This window comes from Chiloscyllium plagiosum, chromosome 21, assembly GCF_004010195.1.
Source record: "Chiloscyllium plagiosum isolate BGI_BamShark_2017 chromosome 21, ASM401019v2, whole genome shotgun sequence".
Taxonomy (NCBI): domain Eukaryota; kingdom Metazoa; phylum Chordata; class Chondrichthyes; order Orectolobiformes; family Hemiscylliidae; genus Chiloscyllium; species Chiloscyllium plagiosum.
The window spans coordinates 43,248,618-43,271,533 of NC_057730.1; the positions used below are offsets into that span (position 1 = coordinate 43,248,618).

Genomic DNA, 22,916 nt, shown 5'->3' on the forward strand with positions numbered 1-22,916 from the left:
TGGCACAACATTTTTTTCCCAACCTATTGTGTCATCAGAAAAATTAGCAACTATACATTTGGCACTTTCATCCAAGTCATTGCTATGCATTGTAAATAATTGATGCCTCAGCACTGATCCCTGCAGTACTTTTTATATCACGTCAATATGAAAAAGACTTATTTGTTTCCACACACTATCCCCTGTTAACTAATCAATCTGCTATGTTGGATAGTATGTTACCCCCTGACATCTAAGCTTTTGATGCATCAACTTATCAAATGGCTTTGGGAAATGTAAGTACATCACAGGGTTCCCCTTTATCCACAATGCTTACTACTTTCTTGAAGAATCTTCATGTGTTCATCAATTGTGATTTAACTTTCACAAAACAATGTTAACTCCGTCTGATTAAATTGAGTTTTTTTTTAGAAAGTGACTGCTATTGGTCTCTTTACTGATGCATTCCAGCAATGTTCCCCATGATTGGATGTTAAGGTTAACATGGGTTAATATTTTACTTAAAATGTTAGGTTAACACACTCATTTCCTGTTTTCTGTCCCCTCTTCTTGAAGGAGTAACATTAATTATTTTCCAACCTGATGGAATATTTACAGAACCTTGAGAGTTTTGGAAGAACTAAAACCAACACATCTAACACTTTGGCAGTTACTTCTTTTAAGACTCTGGAATGAAAATCATTAAGACTTAGGACTTGTCAGCTTTTAGTTCTAATGATTTTCTCAGTACTCTCTCCCTTGTAATTGTTTTAAATTCTGCCATCCCTTTCACCTCTGTTTACAATTGTTTCTATCATGTTATTTGTATCATCAGTGATATTGGATGCAAAATATCTGTTCAATTCATGAGCTGTATCCTTATCAATTCCCCACTCTAGAGAACCAATGCTAACTTTACATTTTCGAAGAAGGGCATGTGCCCGAAACGTCGAATCTTCTGTTCCCTCGATGCTGCCTGACCTGCTGTGCTGTTCCAGCAATAAAGTTTTAACTTTACATTTTTCCTATTTTAGTTACCTTTAGAAACTCTTCATATTTGTTTTCATTTTTCTAGCTAGCTTTCTGTCATACTGATATCAATTCCCCACTCTAGAGAACCAATGCTAACTTTACATTTTTCCTATTTTAGTTACCTTTAGAAACTCTTCATATTTGTTTTCATTTTTCTAGCTAGCTTTCTGTCATACTGAATTTTTAAAAAAATCATTCTTCGCTTTTTATGTTCAATCCAATTTTCTTGGAATTGTCTACTTTTTCTTTCAAATTGATACTGTCTTTAACTTGCTCAATTAGCTACAGATGGTGCAATGTTTCCCAAATGTCTGTCTTACTGGAGTGTATCTATTGAATGTTCATAAATATTTCCTTCAGTGTTGGATGCTGCATCTCTAGTGACCTAAATCTTAATCTAATTTCCAACTCCACTTTAGCCAGGCCTGCTTTCATGTCCACAAAATTGCCCCATTTAAGTTTCCGACCCAGTTTCATTTCATCCTGAAACTTGAGTGTAAAATTCAATCATGCTATGATCACTGCTACCAAGGGGCATGTTTATTGTGTAATCATTAATTATTCCCATTTTATTGTGTCCTGCCCAATCTGGAATATCCTGCTCAGTTTGGCTGTAGAACTTGCTGCCTTAAGAAACAAGCCTGTAAACTCTCTATGAACTCCTCTTTCAGACTAATTTTGCCAATCTGATTCATCCAATCTCTACATAGATTAAAATGAACCATGAATTCACACAGGTGCCCGTTATTTCTTGTTGGATGGCTCTTTCCAAAGTTTGGTTGCTGTCAAGGGAGATCTATAAATTAAATCTATAAGTGAGCCTTACTTCAGTTATTGGTAAAGTGTTGGAAAAGGTTATAAGACATAGGATTTATGATCATCATCTAGAGAAGAATAATTTGATTAGGGATGGTCAGCACGGTTTTGTGAATGGTAGGTCGTGCCTCTCAAACCTTATTGAGTTCTTTGAGAAGGTGACCAAACAGAGTAAACCGGTTGATGTGATGTATATGGATTTCAGCAAGGCGTTCGATAAGGTTCCACATAGTAGACTTTTGTACAAAATGTGGAGGAATAGGATTGTGGGCGTTATAGCAGTTTGGATCAGTAATTGGCTTGCTGAATGAAGACAGAGGGTGGTGGTTGATGGGAAATGTTCATCCTGGAGTCCAGTTACTAGTGGTGTACTGCAAGGGTCGGTGTTAAGTACTGGGCTAATGGTAAGATTCTTGGTAGTGTAGATGATCAGAGAGATCTCTGTGTCCAGGTGACAGGGTTGTTAAGAAGGCATACAGTGTATTAGCTTTTATTAATAGAGGGATCGAGTTCCAGAACAATGAGATTATGCTACAGCTGTACAAAACTCTGGTGCGGCCGCACTTGGAATATTGTGTACACTTCTGGTCACCACATTATAAGAAGAATGAGGAAGTTTTGGAAAAGGTGCAGAGGAGATTTACTAGAATGTTGTCTGGTGTGGAGGGAAGGTCTTACGAGGAAAGGCTGAGGGACTTGAGGCTGTTTTCGTTGGGGAGAAGAAGGTTGAGATTTGACTTCATAGAGACATACAAGATAATCAGAGGGTTAGATAGGGTGGACAGGGAGAACCTTTTTCCAAGTATGGTGACGGCGAGCACGAGGGGACATAGCTTTAAATTGAGAGGTGATAGATATAGGACAGATATCAGGTAGTTTCTTTACTTGGACAGTAGTAAGGATATGGAATGCTTTGCCTGCAATGGTAGTAGATTAATCAACTTTAAGTACATTTAAGTCATCATTGGACAAGCATATGGACGAACATGGAATAGTGTAGGTTAGATGTGCTTCAGATTGGTATGACAGGTCGGCGCAACATCGAGGGCCAAAGGGCCTGTAATGCGCTGTTATGTTCTATGTGACTTTACTTATATTTCTTTTTAATCTATCCAAACTGACACTACATCTTAAGCTTTACAACTAAAATCATCTTTCCCTGTTATAATTTCCTAATGTCATCTTTAATTAACAGAACTACTACTCCATCTTCTCATTGACTGTTCTTGCAAAATGTTGTGTATCCTTGAATGTTTGGGTCTCAGTCTTTGTCATCTTGCAGCCATGTTCCTGTAATGACTACTAGATTATAAATATTTTGAACTATCAGTTAATCTGTTTTGCATTGAATGTGATGCCCATTCAGATTTCAGAGCCTTTACTTTTATTTCTCTATTTGTGCAGTCTCTAACCTTATCTACCAGTCCACACTTATGTTTGTGTACTCTGTGCCTTCCTATCATGTTCTGATTATCAATCCTCTTGTAACCTTACTCATTTGCTTTATTCTCTCCCTTTAATTTATCATGTTTTTCTGCTTTTTTTAAAAATTGTGATTCTGTTCGCCGAGCTGGGAATTTGTGTTGCAGACGTTTCGTCCCCTGTCTAGGTGACATCCTTGGTGCTTGGGAGACTCCTGGGAAGCGCTTCTGTGATGTTTCCTCCGGCATTTATAGTGATTTGTACCTGCCGTTTCCGGTTGTCAGTTCCAGCTGTCCGCTGCAGTGGCTGGTATATTGAGTCCAGGTCGATGTGCTTATTGATTGAATCTGTGGATGACTGCCATGCCTCTAGGAATTCCCTGGCTGTTCTCTGTTTGGCTTGTCCTATAATAGTACTGTTGTCCCAGTCGAACTCATGTTGCTTGTCATCTGAGTGTGTGGCTACTAAGGATAGCTGGTCATGTCGTTTCGTGGTTAGTTGGTGTTCACGATGCGGATCGTTAGCTGTCTTCCTGTTTGTCCTATGTAGTGTTTTGTGCAGTCCTTGCATGGGATTTTGTACACTACATTGGTTTTTCTCATGCTAGGTATCGGGTCCTTCGTCTTGGTGAGTTGTCTGAGAGTGGCTGTTGGTTTGAGTGCTGTTATGAGTCCTAGTGGTCGCAGTATTCTGGCTGTCAGTTCAGAAATGTTTTTAATGTATGGTAGTGTGGCTAGTCCTTTGGGTTGTGGCATGTCCTCATTCCGTTGTCTTTCCCTTAGGCATCTGTTGATGAAATTGCGCGCGTATCCATTTTTGGTGAATACATTGTATAGGTGTTCTTCTTTCTCTTTTTGCAGTTCTGGTGTACTGCAGTGTGTTGTGGCCCTTTTGAACAGTGTCTTGATGCAACTTCTTTTGTGTGTGTTGGGGTGGTTGCTTTCATAGTTCAGGCCTTGGTCTGTGTGTGTGGCTTTCCTGTACACCTTTGTGGTGAATTCTCCGTTTGCTGTTCTCTATACCATCATGTCTAGGAATGGGAATTAGTTGTCCTTTTCTTCCTCTCTAGTGAATCGGATTCCTGTGAGTGTGGTGTTGATGATCCGGTGTGTGTTCTCTATTTCTGTGTTTTTAATGATTACAAAGGTATCATCTACATGTCTGACCCAGAGTTTGGGTTGAATTTGCGGTAAGACTGTTTGTTCTAACCTTTGCATTACCTTCTGCCATGAGTCCAAAGATGGGTGAGCCCATGGGTGTGTTGATTTGTTCATATATTTGGTTGTTGAATGTCAAGTGTGTTGTGAGACACAGGTTCAATAGTTTGAGTATGCAGTCTTTGTTGATAGGTCTTGTTGATAGGTCTTGTTGTCTGTTCTGTATGTACAGCCGGTTGGCTAGGGTTTTGTCGATAGAGGTGAACAGTGCCGTTACATCGAATGAGACCATAGTTTCTTCCTTGTCTATGTGTACATTTCTGATGATGTCCAAGAATTCCTGTGTTGATTGTATAGAGTGTCTGGATCCGCCGATCAGGTGTTTCAGTTTCTGTTGTAGTTCTTTAGCCAGTTTGTGTGATGGTGTCCCTGGTAGTGATACTATGGGTCTGAGTGGGATGTCTGGTTTGTGCACTTTAGCGAGTCCATAGAATCTGGGGGTGTTGTTGCTTTCAGGTTTCATTCTCTGTAGGTCAAACCTGGTTATCTGTCTGTTTTTTTTTGTAGGTTCCTCGGTGTGTTGTTTATCCTATTTGTGAGCTTTGGGGTGGGGTCACACTCCCTCTTTTGGTAGGTGTTGGTATCTGCAAGTAGTTGTTGCGCTTTTTGGATGTAATCTGATTTATCTAGGATGACCGTCATTCTGCCTTTATCTGCTGGTATTTTGATTATGTTCTTATCGTTTCTTAGTGCTGCAACACAAATTCCCAGCTCGGCGAACAGAACCACAACAACGAGCACCCGAGCTACAAATCTTCTCCCAAATTTTTTTTAATGTACCATACTATTCTGATTTGTGATTTTATTATGTTGAAGTTATCATCCAACAATGTCCTACTCTAACTTTTTCTCAACCATCTTTGTCTCTTTTAACAGTCTATGGTGAATGTTATTCTATCATTGCTGTTTGAGATTTAGCAGAAATTTGAGATTGATGGCATTCTTTTGGGGACATTGACTTCATGTTATATAAACACAAAATGTGAGTCAATCTATTTACATAGAACATTACAGCACAGTTTGTGTGGAATAGTGTTAAAACAATTTTATATCTTGCAACCTTAGTATAGGCGTATTGAAGTTTTATTACAAAGTTATTGTATCCATTGGCTATCACAGTGTAATGATTTTAAATTAAATAGTTGAATGTATAACTGATTATATGTGTTGGATTGCTGCTGTGAATCAAAATTAAATGTGTGCTATGGAAAATCTTGGACTATTATACTTCATTTATTGCAGTTTTGCACAACTGCTTTAGGTGACCACAGCTACTCAAATATCTCATTAATTTAGCAAAGAAACATCATGCAGAGCATATAGTAGCATTGAAAAGGTTTACAAAATATCTTAGTATCTTGTATATCACGTTAAAGAAAACAGTACATAAAACAGCTTTTCACTGCAGGGCTGTACAATGAGTTTGTTGCATCCGACTCTGCTGTCTTCTGGTCTAAGTTTTAAATATCAACTTTTGTCTGGCAATATGAAGTTGTATTTCTTATTTTACTCTGCTTTACATAGAGGAACAACACTAAATATAATGCATTAATATTTTTTAACTGCTTTTGTATCAATGTATGTATTTTAAATAAACAGCATTCTCATTGTGCTTTTTGTCATTCTTTTCAGGTTAGGCAATTAGAAAAATTCTTAACTTTGAAAAAATCATAGGTAGTATATAAACTGACAAGCCTAACTTTTATAATTGTCTGCCATTTCCTGCTTTGAGAATATTCTGGTAGCGCCAATTGTCTGAGTCTTTGGATGATAACTTCAACATAATAAAATCACTGTGGAAACTTATGTTAATGTTGACAATTTTGGAGTAGTGACTGAGCTCAATAGTGAGGTAGTTGAATCGCTAAATACATCTGAATTGTTAACTAATTGTCAAAGCTTCCATAATTAATTGCTGAGTTCAATTAGCCTGATAGCCAATGTTTTAAATACTTTATGTTCTAAAACAATGTACATAACTATGAAGATAACTACCCATATTTTAAAAATGAATATGTAACTTCATTTTACGTTTGATAAAGTTTATTAAGGTTACTACTTGAGTTTCAGGAGTGGATCCTGTGTTTTGAGTTTGTGAGTGCAAAAGTTGATGCTGGTGGGAAAATTGTGTTCAGATATGGGATCTAAAGGCATTTATATTTTGAGGAGGTTTGTAAAAGCATGAAGGAAACCTGTTAAAGACAGTCAGAATAGTTTTGCTGTGGTTGAACGAAACCGCCACTAGAATTATATTGCTGGATGAGTTGGTAAGCAAAGCTTGCTCTCGCGTAGCAGAATGTGAACACAAAGCACGAGGATATCATCAAGGCACAAGGGTGACCATTTACTGCCCCCAAAAACTGAATCTGGTGGGTTGAGGTATAGAAGTTAGTTTGGCACCATTTAAGGATCAGATCAGACTATAAAATTAAGAGGATTAATCAAATTAAAGGTAATTGCAGAACATTTCCTGCTTTGAGAATATTCTGGTAGCGCCAATTGTCTGAGTCTTTGGTGTCAATAGACACAACCTGCTCATGCTCCAGAAACTTTTCAGTAACTCTGTCAGTCAACAATTTAACATTTGCAAAACAACTCAATTGAAGAGGTGGAGCTGCGATTATTTCCAGAACCGGATGCATCGAAACAGGTTGAAATACATAAAATTTGAAATTATAGATAATATCAAAAGCGAATAGCTCGTTCGACTGTAATCTTTCACTGAACGTGCTCGAGCGTTGGCTGTGGTTGGGGGAAGCTGTGGGAGGTGAGTGCTCCGGAATCGATCTTCGGTGCTTTGCTCTCCCGCCGGATGCCAAGGGGAGGCGTACAAGGTTCATTATTCTGGTACGCGCCTTTTCCTGTTCCCCGCGGGTTCCGGGGAAAACTTGGAAGGTGGTCGGGTTTGAAGCGGTGGCCGTGATGTTTGGGGTCTCGGCGGAGAACCTCCTCAGGCAGGCCAGGTAACCGAGCAAGGTCCCGGGGAGGGATGAGATTGACCACGCTTCAGGACGTCCCCAGACAAGTTAAACTCAATTTAAATGCCGTTTGAAATGTAGTTGCTTCTGTAATGGATGAAAGGACACTGCCACAGACAGCAATGTGATAATGCCTGCATAACCTTGTCTAAGGATGTTGAGGGACAAACAGTCAGACAACAGGGAGAGTTCCTCAGTCTTCAAACTATTCAAAGATAGACAGTGCAGCATTCCCTTAGTACTGCATCTCAAAGCAGTTTTAACCTCAATTCAAGGCTCGAGTCTTTGAACTATAATCTCATGACTTTTTAAGTGAGTCTGGGACCACTGAGCTAACGAGCAGCAAATCAGAGCTTCACCACTTTTAACCGGATCGATGGCAAACAGGGCTTTTCCTTTCAAAAACAAAAGTGCTAAAAGTTGCAGTCACTGCATTATAAATGAAAGTCGGAAGTAATGAGTGTACATTATCTGAAAACAGAAAATTCAGTTTTTTTTTGTAAGATTGAGCCCTGTCAGTGTTAGACAAGATTGTTGTTTCACAAGCGGATTGAAATCACATTAACAGCTGAACTTGGTGGGTTTGTGGCTTTAGGAGAAAATAAACAAAACACGCTGATCTACCGTAATGTTAGAATCTTAAAAATCACTCAACACCAGGTTATAGACCAACAGGTTTATTTTGAAGCACTAGCTTTCAGAGCACTGCACCTTCAGGTAGTTGTGGAGTATAAGATTGTAAGACACAGGATTTATAGCAAAAGTTTACAATGTGATGTAACTGAAATTAGATATCTGAAACAGACCTGGATTGTTTAAGTCTCTCATCTTTTAGAATGAACATGTTGGTTTCAGTTCTTTTATATGTAAATTGCAGAACTTTTTAAAAAGCTACCTTCTCAAGTGAACTTTAAAAATTGGTCATGATTCGGAGATGCCGGTGTTGGACTGGGGTGTACAAAGTTTAAAAAAAATCACACAACACCAGGTTATAGTCCAACAGCGACGCTCCGAAAGCTAGTGTGCTTCCAATTAAACCTGTTGGACTATAACCTGGTGTTGTGTGATTTTTAACTTTAAAAATTGGTGTTATGTCAGTCCAGATAATGCATTGAAGGTGTGAGCTGCCCCATGTGAGACTCAGTGCCACAAGGTTCAGATTGACTCTAATCTTTAAAAAATGGATTTACAGAATCTTACATGGCTTCATGAAGTTTTTGAGCAAAATAAAATATAATTCTGCAAATACAAATTCACCCCACAAACTTAACTCCCTCCCACCACACAAAAACTTATGAGTGTGTGTGTGTGTGTGTGTAAAGGGGTAGAAGTATGAGAAAGGGTCTGTGTGAATGAATGGATCTGTAGGAGTCTGTGTCTGTTTAGTGCAGTGGGGTCACCTGTATAATGACATGAATCCAAGGCCACTTTTCGTTGTTGCCTGTCCTGAAGTCTGACTTGGAGGATGGTCACCTGAAGGTTTCAGGTTGAATGTTTTGGACTGCTGAAGTGTTCTCTGACTGGGAGGGAACACTCCTGTCCGTTGATTGTTGTGCAGTGTCCATTCATCCGCTGCAGTAGCCTCTGCTTGGTCTCGCCAATGTACCATGCCTCAGGGCATCCTTGCCTGCAGCGTATGAGATGACAACGTTGGCTGAGTCACATGAGTACCTGCCACTTACATGGTGGGAGGTGTCCCGATGTGTAATGGTGGTATCCGCGTAGCCACACTGACCCGTCTTGCAGCGTCTACCGTGACAAGGTTGTATGGTGTTGTCCTGAAAGCCGGGCAGTTTGCTGCAATGATCTGTTTGAGGTTTGGTGGTGGTTTAAAGGTGAGAGGTGGAGGCGTGGGGAAGATCTTGGCGAGGTGCTTATCCTCATTGCAAATTGTGAAAAACATGGCATAGTTTTTCGGCTTCTGGAAAGTACTGGACAACGAAGGGTACCCTCTCGGTAGCAGCTTATGTCTGACTCCTGAGGAGGTTGTTAGGATTTGTCACTGTGGCATGTCAGAACTGGCCGTCAATGAGTTGAGCATTGTACCCATTCTTATGAGGGCATCCTTGAGTACTTCCAGGTGTCTGTCACGTTCCTCCCCATCTGAACAGATGCTGTGTATGCGTAGCACTTGTCCATAGAGGATGGCTGTTTTAATATATTTCCAGTAGTAGCTGGAGTAATGTAGCATCATGAGGTTATCCATGGATTTGCGGTAGAGTGAGGTACCCATCCTTGACGGAAATGCATGTGTTCAAGAATGAGACAGATAGTAGAGAGTTTGGTGGGATGAAACTCATTGATGTCACTGTCACTATTGTTTCAATTTAATAAAAAAACTCCTCGCCATGGGTCCAGAGGAAGAAAATGTTGTCAATGTACCTGGTATATAGTATTGATTGGAGGTCCTGCGTAGCGAAGTCTTGTTCGAACCTGTGCATGAAAATATTGGCATATTGGGGTGCAGATTTGGTCCCCATTGCTGATCCGTGTGTCTGGATGAGGAACTAGTTGTCAAAGGTGAAAATGCTGTGGTCGAGGATAAAGCAGATGAGTCGCAGGACGGTGCTCGGAGATTGGCAGTTGTTGTTGTTGAGTACTGAGGCTGTTGCCGCAATGGCATCATTGTGGGGGATGCTGGTGCAGAGTGCTGAAACGTCCATTGTGACCAGGAATGTTCCTGATTGAACTGGTCCATGGGCGCTGAGCTTCTGTACAAAATCTGTAGAGTCGTGACAGAAGCTGGGGGTCTCCTGTACGATGGGTTTCAAGATCCTTTGAAATAGCCAGAGACGTTCTCTCTCAGGGTCCCATTGCCTGATACGATGGGACATCCTGGTGTGTTGGCTTTGTGTATCTTCAGAAGGCAGTAGAAGTCACCTATGCGAGAAGTATGTGGGATGAGGACGCGTAGGGAACTCTGATCAGGACTTGGGATCCAGTCCTTCAATGTTTTTAGTTCACGAGTATGGTGTTTGGTCAGTTTGGCAGGTAGTTGCCTGTAGTGTTTCTGGTTGTTCAGTTGTTGGTACACTTCCTTGCAATAATGTGTTTTATTCTGAATGATGATGGTTCCTCCTTTTATCTGCTGGTTTGACGACAATCTTGTGATTTGGTTTTGAGAGCATGGATGGCGTTGCATTGTGATTGGGTGATGTTCTGCTCTACCTTTTGGGTATGGCTGAATCTGGCATTTATATATTTCCTGATGGTTTGAGCATACATGTCAAGCTCAAGGCAGCGGCCGTCTGGTGGGTTCCAAGTCGACTCCTTTGTTCGCTCCACTTCTCACCTTTAAACAACTACCAAACCTCAAACAGATCATTATTCATAGCAAACTGCCTGGTTTTCAGGACAACACCATATAATCTTGTCATGGTAGATGCTGCAAGATGTGTCAGAGTGTCGACATGGATACCATCATTACGCGTGAGGACACTTCCCACCATGTACGTGGCAGGTACTCACGCACAGCAATCAACAGACAGTGTTCCCTCCCAGTCAGAGGACACTTCAGCGGTCCAGGACATTCAACTTCGGACCTTCGGGTGCCTGTGTCCAAGTCCATCCTCCAAGATGGACTTTGACACAGGCAACAACGCAAAGTGGCTGAGCAGCAGCTGATAGCCAAGTTTGGTACCCATGGGGATGGCCTCAACTGGGACCTTGGATTCATGTCACACTACAGGTGGGTCACCTGCACTATATGCACACGAAGACCAATGCACCCACGCAGTCCCTCATACTCCCCCACACACACACATTTGTTTGTGGGGTGAATTTTAATTTGGAGTATTACATTTTATTTTCCTCAAAAGCTGCATGAATCCATGTAAGATTCTGTAAATCCGTTTTTTAGGTTAGAATCAGTCTGACTGTTGTTGCACAGTCTCGCACAGGGCAGCTCACACCTTAACTGCATTGTTTGGGCCGACATGGCTCCTATTGTTAAAATTCACTTGAGAATGTAACTTTTAAAAACTTTCTTCAATTTACATATGAAAGAACTGAAACCAACATATTCATTCTAAGAGATGAGAGACTTAAACAATCCAGGTCTTTTCAATGTATAATTTCAGTGACATCACACTGTAAGCTTTTGCTATAAATCCTGTGTCTTACAACCTTATACTCCACAACCACCTGATGAAGGAGCAGTGCTCTGAAAGCTAGTGCTTCCAATTAAATCTGTGGGACTATAACCTGGTGTGATTTTTAACATTGTACTCCCCAGTCCAACACTGGCATCTCCATATCAATGTTAGAATTGCTTGTGTTGCACTCTGGGCTTCTTTTGTCCATTAGATTAGATTACAGTGTGGAAACAGGCCCTTCGGCCCAACAAGTCCACACCGACCCGCCGAAGCGAAACCCACCCATACCCCTACATTTACCCCTTACCTAACACTACGGGCAATTTAGTATGGCCAATTCACCTGACCCTGCACATCTTTGTAATGGTGGGAGGAAACCGGAGCACCCGGAGGAAACCCATGCAGACACGGGGAGAACGTGCAAACTCCACACAGTCAATCGCCTGAGGCGGGAATTGAACCCGGGTCTCTGGCGCTGTGAAGCAGCAGTGCTAACCACTGTGCCACCGTGCCGCCCACATTCTTCTCTGTACTTTTGGCTTCTGCATTTCAAACAATTCTTTTGGTGAGTCTCTGTTACCAAAGAATCTCGAGAACAATGTGAAATGTATAATGTAGAGGAGTCAGTCTTTTTTCAAAAAATAAAAGTTTTTGAAGTGCTGATTCCAGCCCATGGCTCCACCGATCCTTGTTCGTCTTTGAACATGATAACAATGCAATAACTCAATTTAAGATGTAACTGTCAAAAAAGTTATTAAAAAGTGTTTCAACAAGAGGTAATCAGCAGAACAACTTTGTTTAAATGATTTTTAACTTTAATGTTAAACTGTATGTCTTATTTTTAGATTCCCTTTTTCTCACCAGTAACCACCCTTGATTAGTTAGCCGTATTGAGAAGTTTCAGATTCCCTTAAAAAAATAACAGATTGCTGCTAATTTGATTTTTAAAAAATGGTTAGGAAGTTATTTCAAAACAAGTAAAGCAGGATTTAAACAACTGTTGCATTCTCACCAACCAGAACCAGAAATTTGACAGTTCTTTTACTGTACAGTCAAGTAGAAAGTGCTAAATGGATTATTAATATGCAGAAGAAAGCGGTTTGTCTTTTGATTCCATGACAAGAATAACTTTGCTAGTCTCACTGCCCCGTTTGTTCCCCATAGCCCTGAAAATATTTTGTCTTCACGTAATTCGACCGCTGCAATTGATTCTGTCACCACGAGAGACATTTCATTTCAGTTCCTTACCACCACCTGCTTTTTAAAAAGAAATGTTGCTATTGGTTCTTTTGATAGACATCTGAAATTAGTATCTTCTGGTACTTGAACTTTCACCCAATGAGAACTGTTTCCCACAATCCACTTTGTTTGGACCCAGCATGACTTTGAACCACTTCAGTAAATTCTCTTTTCATCTCTTCCACTCCAAGTGTGGGAGGTAATTGTGTGTTGGTAATGTCATAGGCCTAATAATCCTGAGGACCTCCGTTCAAATCCCACCATGGCACATAGTGAAATTTGATTTTGATTATTTATTGGAGTTGAAAGCTAGTCCATTAGTTATCATGTAAGTATTGTTGATTGTTGTAAATTCCCATCTGGTTCACTAATGCCCTTTAGGAGATGGAAGTAAATCTACTGTTCTTACCTGGTCTGGTTGACATGTGTCTTGAAACCCACAGTAATGTTGCTGAATCTTAGTCGGCTCTCTAAGCCTCTTCAAAGGACATTCGGCTTAAGTAAGCACAACTAGCAATGAAACAAATGCTGGCTTTACCCAGCAATGTCCACATCCAATACAAGAGTAACAGAAATCTTGGATGCCAACCCACCAAATTCGTCATCCTTGGAACCATTCACACAAGTCTTTTCTGTGCCTTCTCCAATGCCTTGATATACTTCCTGTATTGTGGTACCTGAACTTTAGACACTGTACTCCAGTAGAAACCAAACAATAACTTATCTGCATTTTATGTTCTGTCTCTAATTATAAAGTTCAGATCCCATATACCCATTCTAATGCAGTTCTGTCTTCAACAGTTTGTGTATAAATATCCCCAGGTCTCTCTGCCCCTGCATAGAGACACGCAAGTTTAAAGAATGTGTGTATTTTATATTTTGTTTTTATAATCATAACTGTTGTGGTTCCAAGTCCAGATTTCTTGCTTCACAGTAACTCTAAAGAATATTTTACCAATCTATAAGATTTTGCTGACCAAAAACCAGGAAGGAAGGAAATTACACAAGGGTTTTTATCATATTGATTTGCTGCTGCTAGCAGATTGCAGTTGAATTCTCTATCATTGAAGTTAAATAGCTGAAATTAATGTACTTTGACTGCTGTCGCTGAGAGATTATTGAATTTCTGTATGTAATAGAGTAAGGTGGCTGAGCGTTTCAGGAACTAAACACATTGGCGGAAGTGAGGACTGCAGATGCTGGAGATTAGAGTGACGATTAGAGTGGTGCTAGAAAAGCACAGCAGGTCAGGCAGCATCCGACAAGCAGGAGCCCTTCCTCAGGAATGGCCTGCTGTGCTTTTGCAGCACCACTCTAAAATAAACATGTTGATCTAGACATCATGCTGGATGACAGTGTGGGAGTTTGAAATGTATCTGTGTAAAAGTCCTTTACCCTGTACGGTGAATCTTTATCCCATTAGAAACCAGTAGGTTATTGTCTGTGTTAAAATATGAATAGATTAAATTCATCAAAGCACCAAGTGTTTCTTTCCTATGTTTGCATAGTTTGATTACTAGACCCCTTCCCTTTCATCCGTGGGACACTTTGATGTCCCAAAAGGTGATCGATAGATATATGCTTACTCCTAACCCTGCATGTGTATTTCCCTTGATGTCTGTTAATGTCCTTTTGAAACATTGTCTCCACTATCACCACGTTTGTTGGTAGCATGTTCCAATTTATTGCCCCTTGCGATGTAAAAATGTTCTTCCACACATTGTCTGTGTCTTTCCTGAAAAATGTAAATTCCTAGTTCATGTACCATTAGATAATGGGAACTAGCCAGCCACGGCCTTGCAAAACATGGCATCTAAAGGAGGTGATGACTGCGAAGTTGTGCAAGCAAATGTTTTTCTAGCACTACTTATGGGCCAAGAAGAGCATGATTGCAACTCCTGAACCACGAACCAAACCTCCACTGTAATCCCTAAACCACAATCCAGTGTCATAGAGTCAGAAGTTTACAGCATGGAAACAGGCCCTTCTGCCCAACTTGTCCATGCTGCCCAGTTTTCGCAGTTAAACTAGCTCCATTTGCTTGTGTTTGGTACGTACCCCTCCATGTGCCTGTCCAAATGTTTCTTAAATGACAAAATTGTACTTGCCTCCACCGCCATTTCTGGCAGCTCATTCCAGACACTTACCACCCTCTGTGTGAAGCAGCTGCCCCTCTGGACCCTTTTGTATCTCTCCCTTCTCACCTTTAAACCTATACCCTCTTGTTTTAGACTCCCTACCAGGGAGGAAAGCTGTTGGCTATCTACTTTTTCTATGCCTTTAATAGACCTCCTATAAGGAGGTCACCACTCCAAGGACAGAAGCTTGAACACACTCACCAACAGGCTCTCTAACTTCAAATAATGTAGGTCTTGCTGTAAGCACTTGCTGTGCAGGTCTAACCTGCATTCCTCACTCTAAGCACCCTATGGTCTGTATGATCTGCCTGTACTGCTCGCAAACAAAGCTTTTCACTGTACTACAATAAATCCGTTGAATCTAATCCTTCCAACTCAACACCATGTCCCCTAAACTGACCTCTATTCCCATCACCTGTATAGGGTTTCCACTCCCCCACCTCCACCAACATCTGAATTTCTCCATCTTCTTCCAGTCAGTGCCCCTGTGACATACCTGAACTGTCCATGTTCTCTCCTCGAATCTCCTCATTAGATTTCTTCATCCCCACCCATCCTACCACTCTGTTCCCTGTCGTATTGTTCCCTCTGAGCTCTGTCACCCACTGCCAATGTGTATATTTTAAAAACAATAGTAGCTAAGTGTGTGTTAATGCTATGATAGGGGAGACTAGCAATTAATCGACTGTATTGTACCCTAATTTCCCGATGATACAAAGGTGGCAAGCAGGTTGTGAGGGGTATACAGAGAGTCTGCAGAGGGACACTGTTAGGTTAATTGATGGGCAGTACTTTGGCAGATGGGGTATAATGTGGGAAAATGAGGTTGTTCACCCTTGCTAGAAGAATGGAGAGGCAGAATAATATTTAAATAGAGACTTCAGAATGCTGCATTACAGAGAGATCTGGTTATCCTTTTACATAACAAAATGTTCAGGTGCAGTTAAAGCAAATAGTTAGAAAGGTAAATGGAAATTCTGGCCTTTTACTTCCAGGGGGATGAATATAAAGATAGGGCTGTTTTGCTACAAACTATACAGAGCATTATTGAGATTGCTGCTATATAAAATTTGGGAGAAATTAAAGGGAAAGACTTGCACTGGAAGCAGCCCAAGAAGGATAAATGGATCGTCTTCATGAAGAAAACAGGGGTAGGTTTGCAGTTTACTCCCTGGAGTTTATAGGAATTAGAGCTGATCTCATTGAAACTTGAATCTGCCACTTCTCCACCTAAGTCTCCAGCCTATCTCTATCCTGTTGTAATATCCAGCAATCTTCACTATCTGCAGGTCCTCCAGTCTTTGTGTTGTCCATGAACTTACTAATTAGACCACCTACGTTCTCCTCCAAACAGGACCCCAGCACTGATCCCTGCAGAATACCACTGGTCACAGAGTTCCAGTCAGAAAAAAACCCACCGATGCTCTCTATCTTCTATGACCAAGCCAGTTGTGTATGCATCTTACCAGCTCTCTGTGGATCCCATGTAACTTCACTTTCTATATCAGCCTGCCCTGAGTGACCTTGTCAAAGTCCATCACCATGCTCCCATTAGTCATCTTTGTCAATTCCCCAAAAAACTCAATCAAGTTTGTGAGACACGATCTCCCTTCCTCAAAGCCATGCTGCTTTTGCCTATAAAGTCCATATTAATTCCAAATGTGAGTAAATCCTCTCCCTAAGAATCATCTCTGATAACTTCCTTACCACTAACGTAAGGCTCACTGGCCTGTAATTTCCCGGGTTATCCCTATTTCTCTTTTTAAACAAAGGAACAACTTTGGCTATTCTCTGATCCTCTGGGATCTCTCTCTTGTGACTAAAGAGGATACATAGATTTTCTACAAGGCCCCAGCAATTTCCTCCCTTACCTCCCTCCGTATTCGGGATAGATAGATCCATCAATTCTGGGGACTTTTCTATTTTCGCACTTTCAAAACACCCAACACCACCTTTTTCTTTAATATATCCGATATGCCCTACAGTATCAACATGTACCCCTCTTTAGACTCTACCATGTCCTTCTGCCTTTGTTAAGGACCTCACCCATATCCTCTGGCTCCATGCATATATTCCCTCCTTTATCTCTGAGTGGACCTACCTTTTTCCTAACTACCCTCTTGCTCTATATGTGTAAAACACCTTGGAGTTTTCCTTAATCTTGTTTGTCAAGGACATTTCATAGCCCCTTTTAACCATCCTCACTCCATTTTAATGCTGGAAATTACATTGTGTAAAAAAAATTATGCTTTAATTTTTGAAACAGAACATCACTCTGAACTAACTAATGAGCACCTGTGATCAGGAAAAGGGAATAGAAGAACTTCTGTTTACTGTAGACACAGGGCAGAAACTGAAAAGAAAGGTGGCACTGAACAGTGTTCTGAATGATTTACAATTCCTCTGATGGATTTAGTTTAATGAGTAGAATCTGATAAATGTGACAAATTTCTTCCCATATGTGTTCTCAAATTAATGGGATTGAGCAGTAATTCTTCCTGAACAGCAGCAGGAGAAGCCAAAGTGTAAATGTCAGTCAATAATTGTGCATGTGGCTCTCTGAGATGAGAAAGCATGGAATGCGATGTGTTTACCAGGATAGCTTATCATTATTTCCAAGAGAATGAAAAATGCATCCTTCGTTTACAACACTAGTAACGAAAAGAAAATTGCATACGTTTTTCAATAATATGAAACAGAATTTGGGGGACCATCCAGCTATAAAACATGGAAGCTGCCATTCATCCTACACAAACAACCAAGAACAAGCACTTTCTATGAATTGTGCTTATGACTGCATTGGTATCCAAAGAGGGAGAAATACTTTGATATGTGATACAAATTTGGGCTATAAGACAGTTGCCATTTGAACCTGGCAATCAGGCAGACTGCACCCAAAAGGGTGTGGAATTATTTAGAGTTCTCATAGTAATTGGCGCAATTTATAATCCATTAAAATGGGATTGTTCATGTTTACAGAATCCATAAATAGAATTACTAAGTGTGGCAGCACCCTTCCATTTATCTAATTTGATGGTTAGGCAGTGAATTCTTTGGGGATTGAGGATGTTTATATGGTGCACATTTGCTGATGGCTGACGTGACCAATCCACAAGAGGCAGATTCTGCCTTAAATGCTGCAAATGAAGTGGTTATCAAGTGACATTTGTGGGTTATTAATTTCAGCACAGGCAGTTCCTGGGTTGTGAATGGCTTCTATTCTTGAGTATTTGCGAGATGATTTGTATGCAATTTGGAACACAGTACAGGGCAATATAAGATAATTCTTCATAGGAATGAGGAAATGTTCACATGTTCTGAGGAAGCGTCACTTGACCAGAAATGTTAATTTTGATTTCTCTCCACAGTTGCTGCCAGTTCTGCTGAGATTTTCCAGCAATTTCTGTATTCCTGCTTTACAGCATCTGTAGTTCTTTCAATTTTTTAATCTGTAAATCAAGGCCACTTGTTTTGATGTCTGTTTTTAAATTGCTATAGCCGTTGGTTGCCCTGAGTGGCCCACCGCCGATGCTGTATCACCCTCTGATCAGTGTCTTCCAGGTGTGAAAATCAATGTTTAGGGCCTTCATTGCTGTGCTCACCAGCATGCTGTAAGTAGAGCTTTGGGTGTCCCACTGGCTCTATCGGTGCAGTCTCTCAAGCAAATGGTTAACACAGTTAGTGAGCTCTTTTGCAATGATCTTTTTAGAACAAGGACAACTCTAGGGTTTGGAGTTGCCATAAGTCCTAAAGCATGAAAAGATAAACATCAAGTTTTGCATTCTGAAATTAGGTGCCACTAGAAGCTGCTAAAGCCTCCATTGCAATTAGAAGCACAGTATTGCCATAATGGATTTACAAGGCTGGCAAAAGCCAAGTTTAAAAAAAAACTAGGTAAAAACAAGGGCTACAGATTCTAGATTATTAAGAGTAGTGCTGGAAAAGCACAGCAGTTCATGCAGCATCCGAGGAGCAGGAAAATTGACGTTTCGGGCAAAAGCCCTTCATTAGGAATAGAGGCAGAGTGCCTGCAGGGTGGGGGAGAAAGTGGCATAGAGTACAATAGGTGAATTGGGGGGGGGGGGGAGAGAGAGATGGAGGTGAAGAGCTTCAGGGCAGAGGCAATGACCAGGGAGTTGTAGTGGGAGAGGGACTCCGAGATTCTTGTAGCGAGAGGAGGAAAACTTCTTCAAGGCAGGCATCCTTGCAAGAGGATTCGCAGTAGCAAAAACTAAGCCAGTGGAATTAACGTGTGAATTAGAAGGGTAATTGCCTGCTGAAGGCAGAGATGATTGAAGGATGAGCTCAGCAGTTGGGCTTGGTAGAAATATTATAATGAGACATTGGAGTTTATTAATTGAGTTACATCTAATGTAGTTTGAACATGAAAAACTGAAACATTGGAGTTGAATAAATTGGAAAAGGAGTTGGAAGAGCAGAAAAATATCAGGGAAGAGCATTGTAATGGAAAAGAATGGAAATGAGAAGGCCAGAACTAACAATTGTGCATATGGGAGGGCAACTTGTTTAGTTGGTGTGTCATAGAGTTGTAGAGATATACAGCATGGAAACAGACCCTTTGGTCCAACTGACCAGATATCCCAACCCAATCTAGTCCCACCTGCCAGCACCTGGCCCATATCCCTCCCTTCCTATTCATATACCCATCCAAATGCCTCTTAAATGTTGCAGTTGTACCATTCTCCACCATTTCCTCTGGCAGCTCATTCCATACTCGTACCACCCTCTGTTTAAAAAAAAAAAGTTGCCCTTAGGTCTCTTTTATATCTTTCCCCTCTCACCCTAAACCTATGCCCTCTAGTTCTGGACTCTCCCACCCCAGGGAAAAGACTTTGTCTATTTATCCTATCCATGCCCCTCATAATTTTGTAAACCTCAATAAGATCACCCCTCAGCCTTCGACGATCCAGGGAAAACAGTCCCAGCCTGTTCAGCCTCTCCCTATAGCTCAAATCCTCCAACCCTGGCAACATCCTCGTAAATCTTTTCTGAACCCTTTCAAGTTTCACAACATCTTTCCGATAGGAAGGAGACCAGAATTGCATGTGATATTCCAACAGTAGCCTAACCAATGTCCTGTACAACTGCAACATGACCTCCCAAGTCCTGTACTCCATACTCTGACCAATAAAGGAAAGCATACCAAACGCCACCTTCACTATCCTATCTACCTGCAACTCCACTTTCAAGGAGCTATGAACCTGCACTCCAAGGTACTTACCATTAAGTGTATAAGTCCTGCTAAGATTTGCTTTCCCAAAATACAACACCTCACATTTATCTGAATTAAACTCCATCTGCCACTTCAGCCCATTGGCCCATCAAGATCCTGTTGTAATCTGAAGTAACCCTCTTCACTATCCACTACACCTCCAATTTTGGTGTCATCTGCAAACTTACTAACTGTACCTCTTATGCTTGCATCCAAATCATTTATGTAAATGACAAAAAGTAGAGGACCCAGCACCGATCCTTATGGCACTCCACTGGTCACAGGCCTCCAATCTGAAAAACAACCCTCCACCACCACCCCCTGTCTTCTACCTTTTGAGCCAGTTCTGTATCCAAATGGCTAGTTCTCCCTGTATTCCATGAGATCTAACCTTGCTGATCAGTCTTCCATGGGGAACCTTGTCGAACGCTTTGCTGAAGTCCATATCAATCACATCTACCGCTCTACCCTCATCAATCCTCTTTGTTACTTCAAAAAACTCAAATCAGGTTTGTGAGACATGATTTCCCATGCACAAAGTGCATGTGGGTGGCACGGTGGCACAGTGGTTAGCACTGTTGCCTCACAGTGCCTGAGACCCGGGTTCAATTCCTGCCTCAGGCGACTGATTGTGTGGAGTTTGCATGTTCTCCCTGTGTCTGCGTGGGTTTCCTCCGGGTGCTCCGGTTTCCTCCCACAGTCCAAAGATGTGCAGATCAGGTGAATTGGCCATGTTAAATTGCCTGTAGTGTTAGGTAAGTGGTAAATGTAGGGTAATGGGTGGGTTTCGCTTCGGTGGGTCGGTGTGGACTTGTTGGGCTGAAGGGCCTGTTTCCAGGCTGTAATGTAATCTAATCTAATCAAAGCTGTGTTGACTATCCATAATCAGTCCTTGCTTTTCCAAATACATGTACATCCTGTCCCTCAGGATTCCCTCCAACAACTTGCCCACCACCGACATCAGGCTCACTGGTCTATAGTTCCCTGGTTTGTCCTTGCCACCTTTCTTAAATAGTGGCCACGTTAACCAACCTCTAGTCTTCTGGCACCTCACCTGTGACTATCGGTGATACAAATATCTCAGCAAGATGCCCAGCAATCACTCATCTAGCTTCCCAGAGTTCTAGGGTATACCTGATCAGGTCCTGGGCATTTATCCACCTTTTTATGCGTTTTAAGACATCCAGAACTTCCTCCTCTGTAATATGGACATTTTGCAAAGTGTCACCATCTGTTTCCCTATAGTCTATATATCTTCCATATCCTTGCCGATCTTTGAGGGGCCCCAATTTCCCTAGTTACCCTTTTGTCCTTAATGTATTTGTAAAAACCCTTTTAATTTTCCTTAATTCTATTTGCCAAAGCTATCTCATGTGCCCTTTTTGCCCTCCTGATTTCCCTCTTAAGTATACTCCTATTTCCTTTATACTCTTCTAAGGATTCACTCGATCTATCCTTACATATGCTTCCTTCTTTTTCTGAATCAAACCCTCAGTTTCTTTAGTTATCCAGCATTCCCTATACCTACCAGCCTTCCCTTTCACCCTAACAGGAATATACTTTCTCTGGACTCTCGTTATCTCATTTCTGAAGGCTTCCCATTTTTCAGCTGTTCCTTTACCTGCAAACATCTGCCCCCAATCAGCTTTTGAAAGTTCTTGCCTAATACCGTCAAAATTGGCCTTTCTCCAATTTAGAACTTCAACTTTTAGATCGGTCTATTCTTTTCCATCACTATTTTAAATCTAATAGAATTATGGTCGCTGGCCCCAAAGTGCTCCCCCATGACACCTCAGTCACCTGCCCTGCCTTATTTCCCAAGAGTAGGTCTAGTTTTGCACCTTCTGTAGTAGGTACATCCACATACTGAATCAGAAAATTGTCTTGTACACACTTAACAAATTCCTCGCATTTATACCCTTAACACTATGGCAGTCCCAGTCTGTTTGGAAAGTTAAAATCCCCTACCATAACCACCCTATTATTATTACAGATAGGTGAGATCTCCTTCCAAGTTTGTTTCTCAATTTCCTTCTGACTATTAGGGCGTCTATAATACGATCCCAATAAGGTGTGTTAAAATGGCACAGTTTAAAAAGTCAGATATCAATAGAAACTGAGGATAATCTAAGGCCTAATAAGGAAGTACTTAAGTTTGTATAGATAATTGCAAAATTTTGAGGAAATGTATTTAGAGGCTTTTTTTTTCATTTGAGAAAATGACACAGTAAATTGACGTGGTCAAATGAGAACTCTTCATTGTTCGTGCAAAGCCGGATGGTGGGTGCAACACAGGTATTGTATGCATTTCTGTCAGAGGAGGTTTCTGTAGATTATCATGAATTAAAAGATGCTCCTTTAGGTACATTTGAGTTAGGTACTGAAGCATACAGATGAAATTTGGGAAAAACAGTCTGGACAAACCTAAATTGAATTTGAAAGGTCTAAAGAAAGAAATTTTAATAAGTGTATAAAAATATTCGGAGTTGCGATCATTCTCTTATTGAAATTTTAAAAGCTCGTTGCCATTTGTAATAACCCACAGTGAAGCCCAATGGATTATGGGTTGCAGTTGCTAAACAGGCAGCAGCAATGGCTGATCTCTAAAATTAACCTTTTTACTGTCACTCTGATAAATTTGAAAAGGATAGAAAGTGGGAGAGAAAGAGGTTGGCCAGTAGCCAGGGTGAAGAATGAATGGATGGGAATGTTCCAAGAAATCCCCTTTAGATCAAAAAGCAAATTTACTGAGGGTGGAAGTGTAAAGT

At 41.0% G+C, this 22,916-nt stretch overlaps 1 protein-coding gene across 2 annotated transcripts in view; it reads left to right on the forward strand.

The window, feature by feature from the left end:
• The first annotated feature begins 6,580 nt into the window (after positions 1-6,580).
• ap5z1 (adaptor related protein complex 5 subunit zeta 1) overlaps positions 6,581-22,916 on the forward strand; it is a 71,519-nt gene continuing 55,183 nt past the window's right edge. Inside the window, exon 1 of one of the 2 annotated variants that reach the window (XM_043711907.1) lies at positions 6,581-7,116. In XM_043711907.1, coding sequence (XP_043567842.1) covers positions 7,004-7,116 — 113 coding nt within the window. In that variant the 5' untranslated portion in view covers positions 6,581-7,003. Of the gene's footprint in view, positions 7,117-7,154; positions 7,430-22,916 lie in introns of those variants that run through there. The other variant, XM_043711908.1, reaches the window with a different exon arrangement.